General features: G+C 38.6%; 1 protein-coding gene across 5 annotated transcripts in view; it reads left to right on the top strand.

The window, feature by feature from the left end:
• The window catches only part of PPIL6 (peptidylprolyl isomerase like 6), a 32,238-nt gene extending 15,242 nt beyond the window's left edge, over positions 1-16,996 (top strand). For 2 of the 5 annotated variants that reach the window (XM_086707566.1, XM_025925952.2), the window contains 3 exons: positions 1,514-1,570; positions 12,138-12,273; positions 16,797-16,996. In XM_086707566.1, the coding sequence (XP_086563692.1) occupies positions 1,514-1,570; positions 12,138-12,273; positions 16,797-16,908 (305 nt within the window). In that variant the 3' untranslated portion in view covers positions 16,909-16,996. Of the gene's footprint in view, positions 1-1,513; positions 1,571-6,773; positions 7,580-12,137; positions 12,274-14,801; positions 14,917-16,796 lie in introns of those variants that run through there. The other 3 variants (XR_015251463.1, XM_086707565.1, XM_086707567.1) reach the window with 3 other exon arrangements.
• The last annotated feature ends 5,942 nt before the right edge of the window (positions 16,997-22,938 follow it).

Below are 22,938 nucleotides of genomic sequence, written 5' to 3'. Positions count from 1 at the left end.
TTACTTTGGCCCCTCCCCCGTTCATGCTCTGTCTCTCTCTGCCTCAAAATAAATAAACGTTAAAAAAATAAAATAAAATAAAATAAAATAAAATAAAATAAAATAAAATAAAGTTTACTTTGAATCACTACTCTGCATTGCTGAATTTTTTGTCAGAAGTACAGAAATAACATAAGATATATAAGGCTGAATTCAAGTATTGACTAAAGTGGTGTCAATATAAAATATTTACCTGGGAGATGTGAAGAAAAGGGCAAGAGGAACGGGCAAAGGATGTTCAAGTGAGATTAGTAAGGGTGGGGAACCACACGCAGATTTGTCTGAGCGAAGCAAACTCTAAGATCTGAAGGAATTGGTGCTGGGGGACCCTCAACCTCTCCATTTCTGGATTTAGCCTTCAGCCACTGCAGAGATACTCTCAGAGATACCTCAGAGGTACTGAGGGCTCTAGAGTGAATCATGAGGGGTGTATCAGACGGAGGAAAGTTGAAGACTTCAGGCTTAACGTGAACTTCTGGGCCCATTTTGTGAATGTAATTTAAACGCTGCATGCCTGTACTGAATAAATTATCTCCATATGCTTGCTGTTGCATCTGATTGTTAAAAAAACAGCATGCTTTTATACAAGTAAATCACTCACACTGAGTTAAAATGGCACAGTCTTTCAACAGATACGTATTGTACACTGTACTCAAGGAGGGTGAATGAGAGAGGGGAAGAAGTAAAGAGGGGCTGATGGGGGAGCTGGATATGCAGAGCTCAGAGAACTTTATTTCCACCAAGAGTCTGATATTTGCATTAGTCAGCTTTGTCTCCCTTTTAGTTGTAAATAGAGAAAAAGTAACTTGTGCATGGAGGATGTTTATAGCAGGAGCGCTGACTAAGGCAAAATATGTACATGGTACATATACTGCAAAGTGAGACATAACAAATACTTTAAAAAATACCCACTTCATTATATTATAAAGGAACTTCATTTCCAAAATACTGGCTAAATAAATGAATGATCATTCTAGGGTTCCAAGGAATGAAAATTTGAACACTGATTATTTTCACAGCAACTATTTTTATTCCTGTTCCAAAAAGACCTTATTGTTCCTATTCCATTCTCTCAGTTTCATCTTTCCCTTTTCCTTAAAAGCAAGATGGACTATGGAACTGTGGAATAACCCGTGGAGCAAGCAGAATTTCTATGAACACGCTTCCTTTTAAATTGTGGCCACAACTGTAATTGAATACTTCATCATTTCAAAGGTTTTGCATTATAATTTAACCTACCTCAGAGAGTTATTATCAGGGGAAAAAATAAGATCATGAATGTTAAAATGCTTACAAAATATGCGTGAAAGCGTTATAGTAATATTTTCATGGTGTAGGTATTGAACAGTTAAGTATATTATAACTTACTCTAGTCACTGGTATAAGTGGAATCATAATTTAAAGCACACCCCCACCATTACTCTGCTCTATTTTAGTCTCAAAATTCTGATGTTTGTTTATTGTTATTTCTCAGATATAGTAGCTGGAAAAGGAGATGATGGCGAGTCAATTTATGGACCAACATTTGAAGGTCTGTATCTTTAAATCTGTCAGTCATGTATCAGCTGATAATTCAAATCTAACAAGACTGGACAGTTCAAACTCCAAATAAGATGGTGTTTGAGGTAACGTGCTAAATTATATTATTCCGTTAGGACAAATTCCTAGAATCAGTATTGTATGGTCAAAGGGAATTTATAATTTTTAAGGCTTGTAATTTGCCATGCTCATACCCAGAATTTGGTACTTTGATAATCATCCCATTAAGACTGCTACTGGGTATCCTGGGAAGATGGTAATGGTGATGGCATAGTTTTTGAATTTTTTGAAATTCCAACATAAAAACAGACCACATAAGTAGATAGAAAAACTAAAAACCCATGGATAACACTTACAACAAAACTAGGTGACAATGTATCCACGTGAATTCTTAAATACAAACAGATGAGGACAAACTACCAACAGCTATGAAATCTGCATGGCGTCAGGGTCTGTGTGGGAGAAAGCAGGACATCCAATAGAGGTGAAAACAGGAGAACCCCAAAATAGCCAGCAGTGGGTGAGTACAAGGGGTCCCTAGTAAGATTTGAGAGGCTGGAGCAGCCTAACCTCTCTGAACTCTGGAAACCGATCTGGAAGGGCACTCTTCCAGGACAGGTCCACAATGAGGAGGAGGTGCCATGAATGGAATCAGAGTCGTGCAAGATACAGGGACAACGGGGACAGGGCCAGGAAATGTCAAAGAGCAAGCTGCCATTCTTCTGAACACTACATGAAAACAACACAAGAGGGAGCTTTGTGAAGGTAGAAAAGCTACCTCCCTTCTAAAACCACGCCTCCTTCTAAACGTTTAGGAATCCTAATTTTACATAAAAATAGGCAACAGAAATTTCAGGATTATTATTAGAAGTAAAAGAGAATAAGGAGTAAAGGAACATCACTACGGATAATAAAAATACACTGGAAAAACATGCTCAAAAAACAGATCAAAACTGTAAAAATTTTAGGATTAGCCAGAAGACATTGAGAATAGGATACAAGACAGAAAAACTCATATATAAGATTTAGAAAAACTTAGACATGAGGTTACAGAACTAGGAAAGAATTAACAGTAAAAGAAAATTTCAGAAATAAACAAACTAGAAGGACCATATGCCAAAGAAACATGACTAATATGTGTCTTAAAAGAAGTAAAAAGTAGAAGGAGGGATTTTTTTTTTTAACAAGAAGAAATGAAGAAAAAAAATACACAAGAAAGTGACAAAAAGGAAAGCTATAAAGAGGAGATCCAACATACAGATGATAAGTATCCCAAAAGAATTAAACAAATACACAGGAATAGAACAAATATTAAGAATTAATATTGAAAAAACTGTAGTGAATTTTAAAAGGATTTGATGTTCTATCTTGTGTTTTGGTGTTGGTTCCACAGCTATACACAATGAACTGTCAAAATGCATCAACGTGAACATCTAAGATTTATGCATTTGATTGTATGTTTATACCTCAAGTAAAACTATATACATAAAAACTAGGGGTGCCAGGGCGGCTCAGTTGGTTAAGCATCTGACTTCAGCTCAGGTCATGACCTCACAGTTCATGAGTTCAAGCCCCGTGTTGAGCTCTGGGGCTCTGTGCTTACCGCTCAGAGCCTCGAGCCTGCTTTAGGTTCTGTGTCTCCCCCACTCTCTCTGCCCTTCTCCCCGCTTGCATGCTCTCTCTCTCGCTCTCTCAAAAATAAATAAACACTTAAAAAATATATATGTATAAAAACTTGACACTACTTACTGAAAGAGAACATTGCCACCTGGTAATATTAAACCAGAACAACCAACACTAAGACATATTAACATCATTGGACAGTTCAGAAAGTAAAAATTCTTTGGGCAGGTAGGCAAAAAAAGCAAGTGATTTACAAGGGAAAGCAAAGTAGGTTATCATATTCTTTGACATCATATTATTATGCCACAAGAAAATGGAGTAATATGATGTTCAAGGAAAGGAAATGTGAGCTAAGGATTTTATATCTAGCCAAACAATCTGAATTACAAAGGCCACACATACTTTTCAATATGTAAAACTTTAGAGAATAATGTTGTCACAATCCCTTCCTGATCTTGAGGAATCGACAGTAAAATGAGTTTCACACAAACAAATTGTAAGAGAGATCTTGACATAAGGATTGGTGACAAGCAGTAATCATAGTGACTTGTGAAACTAAAATTTAGTGAGGCATAAAGGGTGAGAGTATGACACGTAATGACTGAATCTGTAGTGTACCTTTTTAAAACTGGAAGAAAGTGGGAGAATATATGCAAAAAACTGCTTTAACTATTTTCAGTAATTATACTGGTGATGGTATTATTTATTAATATTGTTATTCTGAGACTGTTGTATGTGTAATATGGAAAAAGTAAGTAATTATAGAATACTCTAATTTCACCGTTTTGTATGTCCTTGAGAATTAGGATTTTCAATGTGGACGAAGGGAGACACAATGAAATATGTGAAATATTCATAGAGGCTAATAAGTAAAATATTCTATGGAAATACCAGTTTAAAATCATGCAGTACATATCTACATATGTAGGTCTGTCCACTGAACTGGTCTACAATGACCAACCTAGTAGCCTTCTACATTCCTAGCATTTAGATTGTTATTTTGAAATGTCACTTCTCACTTAAAGAAACCAGGGCTCCTGGGAGAAATGGCAGATTCCAGTTCCGGGACAGGAAATTACAAAATGAGCCTGGAACCTCATGTTCAGTCATGCTATCATCAGATAGCAAGAAAGCTATTAAAGATTTACTAGGGTCATGTCAAAGGCCTTGGGAGACAATTTGAAGAGGCTCTTGCTGGCCAAAGATTTGAGCTTCAAAAAGAACCATAATTGCAAATAATTGAAACCCAACCAATATTTTAAATCCATGAGTTCATAATGATATCATATCATAAAATAAAGCCTAATAATTTATCTTTGGGGGAATGATGAGAAACAAATTCATTATCTTAAAAATGGATAAATATGAGCAAAGAATCAAGCATTTATCTTGCCTTTCCTATATGAACTATACCAAATTGTAGATAAAATTGCTAGTTATAAAAGCATTCCAATAAATAAGTGAGAAGGAAATAATAGAATAGCACCATTTTGCTGCCCCCAGTGAAATAATGGATCTAGGCTTTTGCTGCATTGGTATCTACTAACTTCACAAAAACAGAGAAAACCAGATATTATGAGCTTTCTGGGGAGACAACACATCACCAAAGGGACAAAGCACGAGTCCGATTAAGGCTCTGGACCCAGCTGCCAATTTGCAGGAAATAAAACCAGTTCTGATGTAATATGGTCTTAAAGATCTCTGCACGATGCAAAATCATGCAATAAAAACTATAGGACTTATGGCAAAAATGAAGTACAAAAAAATCCCTTCCTCAGTGACACACTGAAATATATAGCAGCCTGATAAAAATAGTAACACAGTGTTACATATATTTTATGGTCAAGAAACACATAAATACTATAATAAATTTGGCACCCTACCTTGAAAGCTCTCTGATGTTCCTGGAAGTGGCGTGGGAAGAGATGCAGCTTGTGAATGACTGTGAAGCGGTAGGAGGAGGGTCCTCTGAAACTGGAGGCAAGTTGTAACATCAGATGTGGGTGGATGCCGCTCATACGTGGTGACCTGTGAGATGTCTGAGGTGTGCAGCTCGGTTCAGCTGGGTGCCATTTTCCACATTTCCCTGGTGTTTCTCCTAGACATTGCACATAAACATGGCTGAGATTCATTATGCTCAGTTGTTCCCTAATCTTTCAATCAAGTTGAAACAAACTTGCATTTTCAACAGAAGTATTAGAGCCCAAAGGACAGGATGCAAAGCAGAGAAACATACTGAACTGCACGTGCAATCAGCAAACTTCAGACTGGGAAAAATTCTAGAGGTTAAACAGTTCAGGTTCATTAACAGATAAAAGTAAGTAAAGGGGAAAGGGGCAGAACTTGAAGATTAAAGGAGACTTAAAAGGCATAACAACAATTTTAAAATGGTGAAGACTAAACCATACTGCCTGGTAAGTACTAATAGCTGTTGACTAACTGCTAACACTGTCGACCTGAAGATTTACCAAAAACATAAATAGTCGATTAACATATATTTTGTATGTTTTATGTATTAGGTACCATATTCTTACAATGAAAAAGCTAGAGAAAAGAAAATGTTAAGAAAATTGGGGTATCTGGGTGGCTCAGTGGGTTAATTGTCTAACTCTTGGTCTCGGCTGGGGTCATGACCTCATAGTCTGTGAGTTTGAGCCCCACGTCAGGCTGTGTGTGCAGGGGCTGTTTGGGATTCTCTCTCTCTCCCTCTCTCTCTGCCCCTCAACCCCCCCTCCCCAATAAATAAATAAACTTAAAAACAATGTTAAGCAAATCATAAGGCAGAGAAAATACATTTAGAGTTATGTACTGTATGTATTGAAAAACATCCACATATGAGTGGATCCCCACAGATCAAAGCAGTGTTCTTTAAGGGCCAACTGTATACGGAAACATTAAGTATGAAAGTATGTAAAAGTCAGGGGAGTGGTTACTTTTGAAGTATTCAAGGCACTTTGGGGGAAGCTGGCAAAGTTTTTTCTTGGCTTGAGTGGGGATTAAATGGGTGTTTGCCATATAATAACTAATAATAATTCTAACTATACACTAGTTTTCTATAGCTTTTTGTGTCCATATTTTAATACAATGAAAAGGTGTTTTTTTTTTTTTTAATAATATTGAAGGAATACCAAAGTGAAGGGAAAAAGAAGTCATTTTTCTTCTAAATTCACGTGGAGCCAGCTTTATTAAATGAAGCCATCCAAGTGACACCTTTTATTTACTTACTCATTAATAAAACATTAAACTCCTAGTTAGGGGCCTACATGGTGCCAGGGCCTTAGGAAAGAAAGATGATATGACCAAGTTTCCGGCCTCAAGGATTTTAGGTTTGGTGCACACAGATATTTCAACAGATTAGCTACAGGCACTGTGCCAATTGCTGTTACAGAGGAAGAACGGAGTGCTGTGGGAGAGAACCGACAGCTGCCTGGGAGAGTTGGGGGCGGTGGCCCAGAGTAGCTTTTGAGTGGGTCTTAAAATAAAACATTGCAGATGGGGAAGGGACATTCCTGGAAGCTTTCTTGATACCCTTAATCCCTGATGAGAATCCACCATCTCTCTCCACCCCACAGCTGCTGTCAGATCACCCAGACTCCTGTTTGGAGGCAGAGGCTCAGACAACATGGGCCTTCTGTCCAGCAGGAGACGGATCTCTTAGCTCAACTCCCTGCCTGCCCCCGGGACAACCCTGTGCCTCCGTTGATTATCCCTCACTCCTACGCTCAGACTTTTGGGGAGATTTAGTCTCCAGATGGAGGCCTAGCTGTCCTCTGGTGCCTGGGGAGGCCCAGTGTGTTTACGGAGGCCTCCATTACTCAGTATGTCTGCAGGTGCAGAATTAGAAATTCAGCAACCCATCAAATGAAAACGAGAGATGCCTCTGAGGGAGAGATGAGGACTGCGCTCAGAACAGCAAAACATGGGTTTCCCTCCCTCTTTCACGCCCTGTGGGATATTTACACATCGGACAGCCAGGCCTTCCTCTGCATCTCTCTCATTGAACCCTATTACCACGAGCTGCAGAATTGAAACCAAGGGCTTGCTAAAAAAAAAACAAAAACACAAAACCTACAACCACAAAACTCACTTTTATTAAGGTTAACACAATGAATTTAAAAAGAATGAAATAAATAATAATTTAACTGGATGATTATTTTATAAATTGGTTTATCATTTTTTTAACTTGAAGAAAGTCTGTTTTGCTTTGTTTTGAATCACTATTTCTTAAATTGTCTTCCCAAATCCTATTCTTAATGTTACAAACTGAATATTAACCCCTTTTTTTCTCCTTGTATTCCTTGTATAATATTCCTAATCCTTCCCACTGGCCAAGGATTGGCGATTAGGTAGTTTGGGCTGACTAGATAAAATGTCATTTTATACAAAAAAAAAAAACAAAAGAAAAAGGTATATATTTTAAAATACTGTATTATCCTTGTTACATTATTAGCTTGTGCCCTAATTCACAGATACAGCAGTTAAGATCCATTTGTCCAATTCTTTTTTTTTTTTTTTTTAATTTTTTTTTCAACGTTTATTTATTTTTGGGACAGAGAGAGACAGAGCATGAATGGGGGAGGGGCAGAGAGAGAGGGAGACACAGAATCGGAAACAGGCTCCAGGCTCCGAGCCATCAGCCCAGAGCCCGACGCGGGGCTCGAACTCACAGACCGCGAGATCGTGACCTGGCTGAAGTCGGACGCTTAACCGACTGTGCCACCCAGGCGCCCCCCATTTGTCCAATTCTTAGATCTCCTTATCTTTAAATGAAAGTGGACATTAATAAAAGGCAAAGAACCTGATGTACTGTCAATATTCAATCATGCAACTAAAAGTTATACAAAAGTATTTTTTATTAGAAATGAGAACTGAAAATAGTATGGTCTGGGTAGCCATTTAAGGGCTATTTTTTTTTAATTGTGACACATATATAGAAAGTGCATATGTACAATTAAAACATTATTATAAAGCAAACCCCCACATTATCACCCTTGTCAAGAAATTAAAACTGCCAGCATGCCAGAAGCACCCCATTTGTCCATCCTCAGCAATAACTCCACCTCCCTCAGAGGTAACAACTAGCCTTTTTCCTTGCTTTTCTTGATAGTTTTACCACCCATGTATATATTCCTAAACAATATAGTTAAATTTTGCCTATTTTTTAATTTTATGTAAATGGAATCATACTATAGGCATTCTTTGTGTGGCTTGCTTCTTTTGTTCATCACTGCCTATGAAATTCATTCATGTTGTCTATATAGCTGGAATTCTCTCATTTTCACTAATGTCATATTATAAATATACTGTATTTATCCACTCAAGTGTTCATAAATGCTGGCTATTCATTCCTAATGTCACACACACAGTCAGCATGCTTATAAATAAGTACTTCATGAAAGCAATAATTAAAACATACTAAGTAGCATACTTTTTTTTCCTTTTTAAAAATTTTTTTAATATGAAATTGGTTTCCATACAACACCCAGTGCTCATCCCAACAGGTGCCCTCCTCAATGCCCATCACCCACTTTCCCCTCCCTCCCACCCCCCCCCCCCCCCATCAACCCTCAGTTTATTCTCAGTTTTTAAGAGTCTCTTATGGTTTGGCTCTCTCCCTAACTTTTTTTTTCCCCTTCCCCTACCCCATGGTCTTCTGTTAAGTTTCTCGGGATCTACATAAGAGTGAAAACATACAGTATCTGTCTTTCTCTGTATGACTTATTTCACTTAGCATAACACTCTCCAGTTCCATCCATGTTGCTACGAAAGGCCAGATTTCATTCTTTCTCATTGCCAAGTAGTATTCCATTGTGTATATAAACCACAATTTCTTTATCCATTCATCAGTTGATGGACATTTAGGCTCTTTCATAATTTGGCTATTGTTGAAAGTGCTGCTATAAACATTGGAGTACAAGTGCCCCCATGTATCAGTACTCCTGTATCCCTTGGGTAAATTCCTAGCAGCTAAGTAGCACACTTTCATGTACTTTTATATAACAAATAATTAGTGAATAACTATTATTATTTAAATAGAATGGTAAAAGTAGAACAGTGGGTTTACAAAACTGATATTGCTGGATTCAGGTCAGATTTGTACTTGATATTATTGCCTTCAGCAAATTATATGGAAATGTCCTAAACTGTCTGATGATATTTTTACCAGAGAGAATGCATGGCAGTTTTCCCAGACTTACAGTATTTGCTTCCTTTATAACCATCGGAATGAGCTTTTTTTTAAACAAATTCAGAAACTGATTTTCTTCAGCACATAAATTTCTGATTTCTCTTTCGGTTACATTTTACTTTTAATGTTGTATATCACAAATGATGCTAGTTTTGACCACAGAGCAGTAACTATAGATTCCATATCTTCCATATCTTATGATAAATGGCAGAGGCAAGAACTCCTGAGTCACAGGCAAGGTAATGAAAGGGTTTGGAGTTCCTAACATAGCTTTTAAACTTCCTTCCACGCCTCAATTAACATGACCTAAAAATAAAACTATTACTAATTATGCTGTTAGCTGCACTCAAATTTAAAAATTTTCCTATTTTAAACATGTTTTTTGTTCCTCCTACTTCAAAGCATTTTTTTTTTTTTTTTTTTTGTATATTGTTGAAATTTTTCTTTTCTATTCAGGGCTACCGATAGAGTTAAAATAATCTATAGCAGTTAATTAACCCACTCAGACAAAGCGAAGGGAAAAAGAAAAAAGGTTTGGTTGACTTAATGATCAGTAGTTTTGTTTTTCCTGTCCTCAAAAAAATGTGAGCAGACTAAATTTACATTTTTTTAAATGTAAATCAAAAGCGTTAAGTTCCTACTTAGCACTCAGAATACACTAGGCATTCAAATAATATTTATCAAGGGGAACCTGGGTGGCTCAGCTGGTTGAGCAACCGATTCTTGATTTCTGCTCAGGTCATGATCTCATGGTTTGAGTTCGGTTTGTGAGTTCGAGCCCACTGTCAGTGAGGAGCCTGCTTGGGATTCTCTCTCTCCCTCTTTCTCTGGCCTTTCCCCGCTTGTACTCTCTCTCTCTCTCAAAATAAATAAATAAACTTAAAAATTTTCAAAAAATATTTGTCAAATGAACAAATGTTGAATTAAACCTGGGATGTTCATTCTTCATCTTAATATTGTTACTCGTAGGAAAATCTCTCCCTATTAATGTATAAATACTATTCAGATATCCATTTCTCAGGAAAGCTTCTCTAAGGACAGAGTTTTATTTTGAACTCTATTATGCCACTGGCTCCCATCTTTAAGTGGATAATATGCTCCAGCATGGCTGGGGGCCACTCATTCCCCAAGTGAGCTGTGAAGCAGGTACCAACAGTCTTAGCTGCATCTCATGCCAAGTTATGGGAAGGGTCACTACAGCTTATTATTCATGGCAAAGGCCTCCACCAGTAACTGTGTAGAGAAGGGGGTGGGGGGTGGGGTGTTGGTTCTCTTCCCCTCAGTGGGATGCTTTCCAGAAGCAGGAGCAGGTCAAATTCTACCCAAGGACTTTACTTGGTTGTGGCACCGTCACTGAGGGGTTTGGAAGCAACATAGATAGCCTCAGGTCCCTACATTCCACATCAACATTCTGTTAAAACAATTGTTAACATAGTTATTTAATTTTCGCACATCTTTTCAGGTGAACACACTTTAAATTTGTAAGTCAGGGGCTGCCTATACCCATACATTAACTTTTTAAAAGTTAATTAAGTTAATTAAGCTTTAAAATTTCTCCCATAATCACAGAATGTAAAAATGTTACAACCCTACAAATTTTCTTATTGCTTACAGAATTAAAGAAAAATTTGTCATAATATCTAAGAACAATGACAAATGCTATTTTGGTAAAACTCTGAATCTTTGGGCAGATTTCTATTCCATGCGATTTTCTATAAAATTAATGGATTATTTCTCAATTCCCCTGAAATGAATATGGAGCATCAATGTAATCATATAGAACCATTTACACAAAAATGCTTTATTTGCATTTCATAAGATTTCAGAGGTTTTTACTCAGTTTGCAACTTAACAAGCTAAAAGTAACTACCATAAATATGGCTTAATTGCTTAGTTGGTTTAGCTTTGAAACTAAATACTTAGCAACTGCAGTTTCAGAAAAGCTTATTGACCGTTAGTGTTCATATCTCTCAATCATTCCCAGAATTTTATAACGTTATTGACTGAAAACTTTTAGTGAATTCCTCTTCTACTACTTCCTTCTGTATTTTGAGTTTGGAGGTCAATCTTATTTCATGCTAAAAATGGCACTTCCTGAAAATGGTAACCTAATTTACCATCATATAATTCTCTTTACTTGTTAACCTTACACTAAAAAAAAAAAAAAAAAAAAAAATCACTTTCCACTTGGTCCATAGATGGTTTGAGATTAAAATTTATTTGAAGACTAAAAATCAGCATGAATTACTTTCATCATCAACATTTAAGACCACATATATGCCAGATAAGGTGCTAGGAGGCCCTAGGAGTTAAGCTATATTGAGACAAGGTCCCTGTCTGCACATACTAGAGAAGAAAAAACCATGTAAACAATCACACAGTGTTATAAATACTACCACAGAGGTCTGTATAAGATGCTATGAGGGGAAGGGTCATATCCGAAAGCCTTCTCAAAGGGGATATTTTTAATGATCACGCTGGTAGGCTGAATGAAGTCCTGTTGCCAAAACAGCATGAGAAAATTTGCTGACCTTTATTCCTCAGCAATGTACTTCCTTTTACATTATTAATTTTCTTAGCACACTTGTTTTTAGCTACAGTAATGATAAACTAAAGGTAAAGAAATGTTCAAATAGTTCTAATAAGACTTTATATTATCTTTTTTAACAGCCCAGTTGAGTGAAGTATGAAACAGAATATTCACAATTTGGAAATATTTTAATGACCTACTATCTATTGTATTTTCTAGATGAAAACTTTTCAATTCCTCATGATAAGAGGGGAGTTCTTGGAATGGTCAACAAAGGCCGTCACAGCAATGGGTCACAATTCTACATCACACTACAACCAACGCCCTATCTAGACAGAAAATATGTGGCTTTTGGGTATGTGTGCTGTACGTTTGTCTGTATAATACTCATATATGGGGGTGCCTGGGTGGTTCAGTCAGCTGAGCATCTGACTCTTGGTTTCGGCTCAGGTCATGATCTCACAGTTCATGGGTTCAAGCCCCGTGTCAGGCTCTGCAATGATAGCACAGAGCCTGCTTGGGATTCTTTCTCTCCTCTCTCTCTCTCTGCCCCTCCCCTGCTCATTCTCTCTCTCAAAATAAACAAATAAACAAAAAAAAATTATAATACTTACATATGTAAAAACGTGGTTCCAAAAGATTTGGTATATGGTTTATGAGTAATTGAGGATAGAATTTTAAAGCAAAAATAATATAAATATAGACAAACATTTAGAATGAATATTTCATAACAAGCGTGCTATCTTTAAAAAACAGAGGGGTACCTGGTTGGCTCAGTTGGTTAAGTGTCTGACTCTTGATCTCTGCTTAGGTCTTGATGTCAGGTCGTGAGTTCAAGCCCCGCTTTGGGCTCTGTGCTGGTTGCAAAGCCTACTTAAAAACATACAAACCACAGAAACCATTTAGGCACAGCCATTATAATGTTCTGACCATCCATCCATCCATCCACCCATCCTTCTATCTTCAGCCTCAAGGATATTATCTTCCTATTTATTATGAATAATACCATAGCGCTTAATAATGTAGATATATCTAGATGCAAAAATGAGGTGAAGCCATTTAAATACTGTACATGAACATTTTGAAGAGATAGACGAACACTCCAAATTACAAGTAACTTTTTTAACTGAACAATTTAAAATATGGAAACATCTCAGGTAATAATTATTAGAATATATTATCAAGTTGCTTATAGGCATGTGGACCTAAAATGGATGACGAATGTACTCTTTATCAATCTAATGATGTCTTATTAGTGAAGTCAATATAAATTGAAGTTTACTTGGTCTTCCCTGAAATGATGCAGAGCATTAGAACTTTTCTGAATAAGTATTAGATTATTCCAGCCACTCCATAGAAATAATTGCTGACTCTTCTTCCCATGAAATTTCATAGCAGTTTTAATTTTAACCACAATTATTCCTTCACTGTAATGCAAGTGATATTTCTAGATTGAAAAAGCAGAAAATATATTTTCATCCAAAGATTTCTTTCAAAAAAGAGATGATTTTATATTAATCAATGCAACCGTCTGGCCCCACATATTTTTTCAGCTTTCACTTCTGTTAGCCTCCTGATTCATTCAGCCAGCATTTTATTAGATACCTACTATATGCCAGTCACGGTGCTCAGTCCTGGGGAAAGAGTGAAGAGGCACAATGTCTGCCCTTTAGGGAGTCTCCAGTGTATTAGAAAACCAACAGCTATAAGTCAGTCAGACCTGGGCTATGCCCGTTCTGTAAAGAGTGCACCAGGGATACAGGAGAGAGAGAGAAAACAACACCCTCCAACTCCATCAGTAAAAGTGAACGCAGATCCCTAGAGGGTGGCAGTGGAATGGAGGATGTGATCTCCTTTTGATGATTGCTGTTTTCCACGGGATTCACCATCCTCCAGGGGAATCTTGCTCACTCATTTTTGTTGTTACCACCACACTGGTTTTAGGGAGGCACTGCACCTCTTTTATTGTTCTAGCTCAAGTATGAGCTCAGTTAATCCCTGAAATCTCCAAATCACAGCGGAGTCTGAACTGAAACATTTAAACAAGACCTTAAAGAACACTAGGCAGAAGCAGACAGGTAATACCATAATAGGCAAGTAGATACTCCAACAAAGTGTAACTCTTTCAGGGGTACCATCCTTCCCCACTATAGGACTGCCTCTAGTGTTAATGCTTTCTCTTCCTATCATCTCAGAGCATTCCCAGGTTTATCTGACCTTCTGGAAGCCCAGACATGATTAGCAAGGTCCAGAAAGAGAAATTTCCCCTCCTTTTGAGCCCTAGTTTCTGATACATCAACTTGCCCCTTCAGATAGATGGATAACACTAGGAATTGCCTTCAGAGGAGACTGTATCAACCCACAGTCTTACCCCAGTGGTTTCACAGGGAAAGAATATCAAAATACAAAGCTGTAAAATCTCCATTCATAAATGCATAAGTAGAAAAGGTGTATGTTGGGGACAGTGGTGGGGGGAATTAATTTCTTTATAGGGGATGCCCAAATGGGGGAAGGGTCATAGAAAGCTTCATGAGAAGGTGAGATGAGTACTGAAATTCACAAAGAAGTTAGGCAGAGAAGGCTGGCATCAAAATGAGTAAAATAAAATTTTAAGAAGAGCGAAGAGCTTTGGCAGAAGGCTTTAAGAAGTAAGGAGAGCATCTTATCTACAAGTCATTTGATCTGGCTAGAGCTTAGTACCTAGTGGAGAATGGAGAGAAAGGAGAGTGGAGAAGAGGAGATAGTTAGGCCCAGGTCCCAAAGGGCTATGAATGCCATTCTGCTGAGCAGAGATTCCCCACCCAAAGGGGATAGGAAGCCACGGAAGAATTTTTAATTGGGAACAACGCGACCAGGTTCTTATTTTGAAAAAAATCTTTTTAGAAGAAGCGAGGAATTAATTGGCAAAGGATGAAAATGAAGGCGGAAAGGCCAGTTAAGAAGCGATGATAATAGTGCCATAAATGAAGTCCTGGGCCACAAGGCACTGGCAGTACAGGTAAGCAAGGGAAGAACAGAAAATTCAAGAAGTAGTTGGAAGTTAGCTTCAACAAGACTTTATGACCATTTAAATGGTTGTGGTGAGGTCATGGGAAGAGTCTAGAGTGGTGGTATCTAACAGAATTTTCTGCAGTGATGCAAGCGTACCATAATCTGTGCTGTCCAGTATGATAGCCACCAGCCACATGTGGCCATTGAGCACTCAAAATATGACTAGTAAAATTGAGGAACTAAATTTTACTAAATTTTAAATTAAAATAGCCCCATGTGGCCAGTGGCTACCATGTTGGGCAGTGAAGGTCTAGAAAAACAACTAGGATTTTAGAACTGATTGGATGGTTGGTGCCATTCACCAAGATAGAGAATACAAGGAGGATATGGGAGAGGTCATGAATTCAGGATGGACAAGTTGTGTTTCAGATTAGGATACCTACACTAGAGGCAGGTGGCAACTCTGGAATACCAGAAGTGGTTATTCACACTGGGCAAAGGCTGGAAATGGAGATTTGGAAACTCAACATGGCAACTGAACCACAGCCAGCCAGAGTACCCTCACTCCCAGAAGAGCCTCTGGGCTTTTGCTTATCTTGTTCCTTTCTACCTCCCTCTAGTCTGCCAAAATCCTGTTCAGGGCTTAGGTCAGAAACCTCCTGATTACCAAAATCAAACTGGTTCTTTGTCCTCTTTGGCACAGTGTAAAAAAAAAAAATGCATCTTCTGTCCTAACACCTGTCACAGTGGAGAGATGCACACAGTAGGTGTTCCTTCAATATTTGTGAAACCAATTTGTAGAACAGGTTTCATTCACATCCTCTTTAGTCAGAGGTCAATCTGTCCATTTATCCCTTGCTCTTCATCCTCAGACTGTACCTTGTGTCAGGCTCTGTGTCATGGTTTCTGCCAGAGGCAGACAAAGAGATGACTAGAGGGTGATCAGTGTCAGCACGGCCATGTCCTTATAAAGGCTCATGAAATGGAAACCTCACCTCCCCCTCAGCCACTGTTTCCGCCCAAACACTGGCAAAGGGCATTAGTCCTATGTTTAGGGTTGACTCCCTGGTCCATGTTGCTCTCTTTCAATTGAGAGAACCATCAGAAGTCTAGCTCTACTCAGGGAAATTCCAGCTCATGGCTGGTGAATGTCTGGAGATCCAAACTACCATGGCTTTGAACTTTTAGTCATGTATTCAGTGGATGTTGATTAGGTGCCTACATTACGTTAGGCATTGAGTATTAAGTAAAAGCATGAACCATGTCTTCATGGGAGAATCAAAAATTAATCAAAGAATCATACAAATAAATGTCAAGTTAACCCTGATAATTCCCATAAGACTGGGAGCTTGACATAAGCAGAGGTGGGCCTTGGGAAACTTCCCTGTGGAGTGATGCTGAGGGAAGTGGGGGGCAGGAGCAAAACAGACAGATGTGGCTGGAAAGCAACATGGGATACTGAGGTACTGAAGCCAGTCCACCTGAGGCAGAGAACGAAGGGAGCACACCATAGGACAGCACTGGAGGGCAGTGGGGAGACCGGCCATGGTAGACATTTTTGGTCTTTATCACAAGAATAATGGGAAATTATTGAAGTGTTTTAACAGGGAGGTGAGATCAGACTTGCATTTTTTTTTAGATTTGCATTTTTAAGAGATCATTCTGACAGCAGTGAGAATGACAGATTTCAGTCTGTTCTGATCCCAGAACAGATGTGAAGGAGCCATGGCAAAGTGGACACATCTACAGCTATTAATGATATTTATGACAGATGTTAATCTAATTCATACAAAATAGCCTCAGCTAAACAAGATAGGACTCAATTTAGGAATGGAAGCTAAGTGTGAAAATTTATGACTAAGTTTTCCATTTTTTCCTCCTACATAGGCAATTGATTGAAGGAACACAAGTTCTTCAAAAACTAGAATTGGTTCCAACAGAGAATGAAAGACCAAAACAACGCTGTATGATTGTTGACAGTGGAGATCTTTATGCCTGATTTTCATACAATATTTTCTGACAACTTATTATTACGCGTCTGATAAGCTGTTTCTATATTTAATTAAACAGTGCCTGATAAAATTTAATTTGAAAGCTGTGCAGACCGCTGTAGGTTGGCCCACCCGACACCTAACCCCTCCCCATTTTTCCTTCCTGCCTCTGCCATAGAGACTATAAAAGCAAAACACTTCATTCCCCAGCCTCCTTTGCAGCTAGTCATGGCCATGGGATGCCATCTGGCCAGTGAGACAGGAGTAGAATGCCAGTGGTCCTGCCCCTTCCCTTCATCCAGTCTTGAACGCAGACAGCATGGAGCTGCGAAGGAAAGGTCAAGAAAACTAGAGATGTCAGTCCCAGCTCTTGAGCTGCAGAACCAATTCCAGCAAGCACCTATCTCTGGACTTTTTCCTGTGAGACAAATAGACCCCTGCTTGCTTATGTTACTATTGGTTGATTATTTTGTTACTTGTAACCCAAACCATTCTTAATTTAGCAGGGTACCTAATGGCCTTCCAATCCTAAAACATTTTTAACAGAATTATGTTGTTTATAAAATACATTTTCTACCCTGAGAAACTTGGTAAATGACCAAATAGAAAAGAGGCAATAGATAAATTCATTGTAATATTTCATTGTTTATACACAGCATGCAGAAAAGGGCATATACTTTCGATGTTTCTATATGACATGAAGAGAATAGTTGTCTCTGACCATACCAACCATATGAAAACCAAGAGCTTGGACTGTTCATCCCAACCCAAATCAACCCTGTGGTGGTTGACACTCCTGAGATGTTATTGGGGATCTAGCTTTATCAGCTGCTCCTTAATCTAAGATTCTCAAACCCATCACCTGGGGAACATTTAAAACAGAGACTGCTGGACCCTGTCCTTGATCTACTGAGTCAGAGTCTCTAAATAGGGCGTAGGGACTCTGTGCATTCATTCAGCTCAACCTGGAGCTTCCTAAGTCAGCTGGGCACTAGTCATTTGGGATTCACTGCAAGACATAAGTAATTGGTTTCAGCCCCTTCTGTGTAGTCACTGAAGTGCGTGACTCTGTTAGTGGTGACCTCGCTCAGCTGCCTCCACCACCACCGCCGGTGCATTCATGCTCTGCCCAAAGCCATTGATTGAGCTTTTCTTACCCTTAGTGGAAGGTCTGTCTTCCAAGAATGATCTCTCTTTAAGCCAATCTTAAGGAGGCAGACCTCTAATTGACTTGGGGGTTGCCAAAAGTAGGCATATGCTTTTTACTTTTCAGTTTGAAATGACTATACATTTACAGGAAGTTGCAAAAATAGTACAGAGCAGTTTTGTATACCAATCACCCAGGTTCTCCAATGGACATTATTAATCTTACACAACTATAGTAAAATATCAAAACCAGGGAACTGACATTGGTACCACGTGTGTTATCATTTTATCATGTGTAGGTTCATGTGACTGATACCACAGTCAAGACACAGATCTTTTCAAAAAGACCTCCCTTGGGCTACCCCTTTATACCTACTCCCCTGCTCCCCACCAATAAACAGCTTTTATATTGTTATTTGGTATATGCTTTTATACTAAGATCGGAGATGGGTGGGGAGAAGGCATGCTGCACATTCTCAAGTGACCCAGAAGCAGTATAGTGTTAAGAATGTGTGTTATGGAGCAGACAGCCCGGGTTTGAATCCTAGCTCTGCCATCCCCTGGATGCATGGACTCAGGCAAGAACCTCAATGTGTCTCTATTTCTTCATGTCAAAGCAGAGGACCTACCACATAGAGTTGTTGTGAGGGTTCACAGAATCAATAATTTGTATGTAGGACCTAGAATAGGACCCTTTATGCTGTATATGCTCATCAAATGTATGCTTGACAAATTACTGGGTAGAACTTTCAGGGTGTGGCCTGGGAAGTTGTATTTTTTTTTTTTAAATTTTTTTTTTCAACGTTTTTATTTATTTTTGGGACAGAGAGAGACAGAGCATGAACGGGGGAGGGGCAGAGAGAGAGGGAGACACAGAATCGGAAACAGGCTCCAGGCTCCGAGCCATCAGCCCAGAGCCTGACGCGGGGCTCGAACTCATGGACCGCGAGATCATGACCTGGCTGAAGTTGGACACTTAACAGACTGCGCCACCCAGGCGCCCCGAAGTTGTATTTTTTAAAAGCTCCTCAATGACTGATTAATAGCCAGATTTGGGAAACAGTGAAGAGGAGATACCTCCTCTTCCTCTATTCTGAAGAGTTTCAGCCAACCTGAGAGGTTAAGCTGTTTGTATGAAGTCCCCAGATCCTCTCTGGGCCTTTGGATGGGTTCCTCTGGTCACACTGGTGACATCTCAAAGTGGGGCTAGGACTGCCACAGAGACTCTCACCAACTAGTGAAGCATGTGATGAATGAAACTGATGCTTTGCAGAGATCCTGCTTAAAACAAATTACAAGCATTAGTCATGTAATAACAAGCAGCAGAGCAATTCTTACTGGCAATGAACCCATATACTAGGTAATTAAGCATTTTATCTGATATGAAAGAATTGTGTATCTGCATGGGTTAAGAAACGGATTCCACCCCCCTTTATTTTTCAACTCACTTGAAATGTAAAGGTAGAACTCTGCCAACCTTGGCAGATGGCAAGTTCATGGTCCCTTTCTTTGCTTCCACTTCCTACTCTCAGGCTGTGTGGAAAGTTTAATCACAAATCTGTGTATGCAGTGGTTCTTATTACCACCATTTAAAGGTACACACTGTGGGGCTCCTGGGTGGCTCAGTTGGTTGAGCACCTGACTTCAGCTTAGGTCACGATCTTGCGGTTTGTGGGTGTGAGCCCCACGTTGGGCTCTGTGCTGACAGCTCAGAGACTGGAGCCTACTTTGGATTCTGTGTCTCCCTCTCTCACCTCCCCTGCTCTCACTCTGTCTCTGTCTCAAAAATAAACATAAAAAAAATTAATAAAGGTACACCCAGTAATACTTCTGTATTAAAATGTATTCTGTATTGGGGTGTCTGGTGGCTCAGTTAAGTACTGACTCTGGATTTCAGCTCAGGTCATGATCTCACATTTCTTGAGTTTGAGCCCCATGCTGAGCTCCATGCTGGCAGTGCGGAGCCTGCTTGGGATTCTCTCTCTCCCTCTCTCTCTGCCCCTCCCCTGCTTGTGCTGGTGTGCTCTCTCCCTCTAAAATAAATGAATAAACTTAAAAAAATGTATTCTGTATTAGGATGATGTATATGTTTAGCCATGTCATTTGGAGAAACTGGTTCAAGGACTCAAAAGCTTATCCCAATTAACTCCAAATTTTGTTTAATATAACAAAATTTTAAGACTCTCCTTTTGATTAAACAGAAGGAATTCTAGATTCTTCCATGTCTACAAATAAGAGAGTAAAACCATTCTGGGGACTTATATACAAAATGTTAATATTGTGACCTTTCCCTAATTGCTAGTATGGCAAAGTCTAACGTGTATGCCGTGTCTTACACTAAGCCATGTGAATAAGGGGAGTGTGGTATCTGGACATTTTTCTTATTTTGGGAAATTTGAGATAAACATTTAAAATTCTATCTACCTGAGAATGCAAGCTGGGGCAGCCACTCTGGAAAACAGGATGGAGGTTCCTCAAAAAACGAAAAATAGAACTACCCTATGATCCAGCAATTGCACTACTAGGCATTTATCCATGGGATACAGGTGTGCTGTTTCGGAGGGAAACATGCACCCCATGTTTATAGCAGCACTATCAACAATAGCCAAAGTATGGAAAGAGCCCAAATGTCCACCGATGGATGAATGGATAAAGCAGATGTGGTGTGTATACACACACACACACACACACACACACACACACAAAATGGAGTATTACTTGGAATCAAAAAGAATGAAATCTTGCCATTTGCAACTACGTGGATGGAACTAGAGGGTATTATGCTAAGTGAAATTAGAGAAAGACAAAAATCACATTTCACTCATGTGGACTTTAAGAGACAAAACAGATGAACATAAGAGAAGGGAAACAAAAATAATATAAAAACAGGGAGGGGGACAAAACATAAGAGACTCTTAAATACGGAGAACAAACAGAGGGTTACTGGAGAGGTTGTGGGGAGGGATGGGCTAAATGGGTAAGGGGCACTAAGGAATCTACTCCTGAAATCATTGTTGCACTATATGCTAATTAATTTGAATGTAAAATGAAAATAAAAAAGTGTGGAAAGTTAAAAAAAAAGTGTACTAACCATATGCACTTCTGTGAATTACTTCAGGAAATTTAGCTATTTTTCTATAATAATGTAAATATTTTTCCAATATAGCAAAGACATTAAGTCTTTACCTATGTTAGTTTGAATAAATATTTCCCACCAATAAAAAAAAAATTCTATCTACCATCTCACACCTGTCAGAATGGCTAAAATGAACAACTCAAGCAACAACAAATGTTGACGAGGATGTGGAGAAAGAGGACCCCTTTTACACTGCTGGTGAGAATGCAAAGTGGTGCAGCCACTCTGGAGAACAGTATGGAAGTTCCTCAAAAAATTAAAAATACAGCTACCATACAACTCAGCAATCGCACTACTAGGTATTTATCCAAAGGATGCAAAAATGCTGATTCATAGGGGCACGTGTGCCCTAACATTTATAGCAGCTCTATCAACAATAGCCAAATTATGGCAAGGGCCCAAATGTTGTCCATTGTCTGATGCATGGATAAAGATGATGTGGCATACACACACACACTGGAATATTACTTGGCAATCAAAAGAGTGAAATCTTGCCATTTGCAACAACGTGGATGGAAACAGGGTGTATTATGCTAAGCAAAATAAATCAAAGATAAATATCATATGATTTCACTCATATGTGGAATTTAAGAAACAAAACAGATGAACATAGGGGAAGGGAAGGAAAAATAAGAGAAAAACAGAGAGGGAGGCAAACCATAAGAGACTCTTAAATACAGAGAAGAAACTGAGGGTTGCTGGAGGGGAGGTGGGTAGGGAATTGGGCCAAATGGGTGATGGGCATTAAGGAGGGCACTTGCTGGGATGAGCTCTGGGTGTTATATGTGAGCGATGAATCACTGTGTTCTACTTCTGAAACCAATACTCACTCTATGTTACTAGCTTGGATTTAAATAAAATAAAAAATAAATAAAATAAAAAAATAAAAAAAATGAAATTCTATCTAAAGAATTTGTTTGCTCCAACTGCAAACCATGCCAGTTATCTGTTAATGAATGAATAGTCTGGCAACCTCAGGGTTCCATATTCTGAGTTTTTGCATTTTGTACATATTTTAAATTAGGAGTGTTTTAGTCCCAGTTGCCTAGCAATGTGGCAGTCAAATCACTTAGCCTTTCACTTTCCTCAGTTGTAGAAAGAAAAGATAGAAGTAAAGAAGATATTAGCTCCCTCTGCCTCTAAAACTTTAGTGATTCTCTGACTAAATTTATAAAATCAGTAACAACTCTATCAACTTTTGGGTTTCATTTTCATTAGTAAAATAGGGGTACTTGTATCTCACAGCAGTTTGATGATTAATTGAGATAATATGTGAAGACACTTCTGCTGATGCTTAACACATAGCAGCTATTTGATAAAAATTAGTTTCCCTTCTGGAACGTTAACCTGCAAAAGCCAGTCAAGCTGCCACTGACAAAAAATATCATCATCACTTCAAGAAACATCAAGTCCCTCTTATGTTCAGTCTTAGCTATTGTCCCTAACATCACATTCATTTTCAATTGACTAAATTTATTAAAAGGAATATACTCAAAATTAAAATGGATCTCCATCCTCATATTGTGTGCTGACAGCTCAGAGCCTGGAGCCTGCTTCAGATTCTGTGTCTCCCTCTCTCTTTGCCCCTCCCCTGATGACACTCGGTCTCTCTCTCTCTCAAAAATAAACATTAAAAAAATTATTTTTAATGGATCTCCATCACACCTAGTGATATGCTCTCCCTATGGAAACTCATTTTTTAAAGTACTATAGTAATTATATTATCAACGACCCTTCCTAAAATGGAATCTTAAAT

Source organism: Puma concolor, chromosome B2, assembly GCF_028749965.1.
Source record: "Puma concolor isolate L17-30 chromosome B2, mPumCon1.1.hap2, whole genome shotgun sequence".
Taxonomy (NCBI): Eukaryota; Metazoa; Chordata; class Mammalia; order Carnivora; family Felidae; genus Puma; species Puma concolor.
This window is presented reverse-complemented; position numbering and strand designations above follow the sequence as displayed.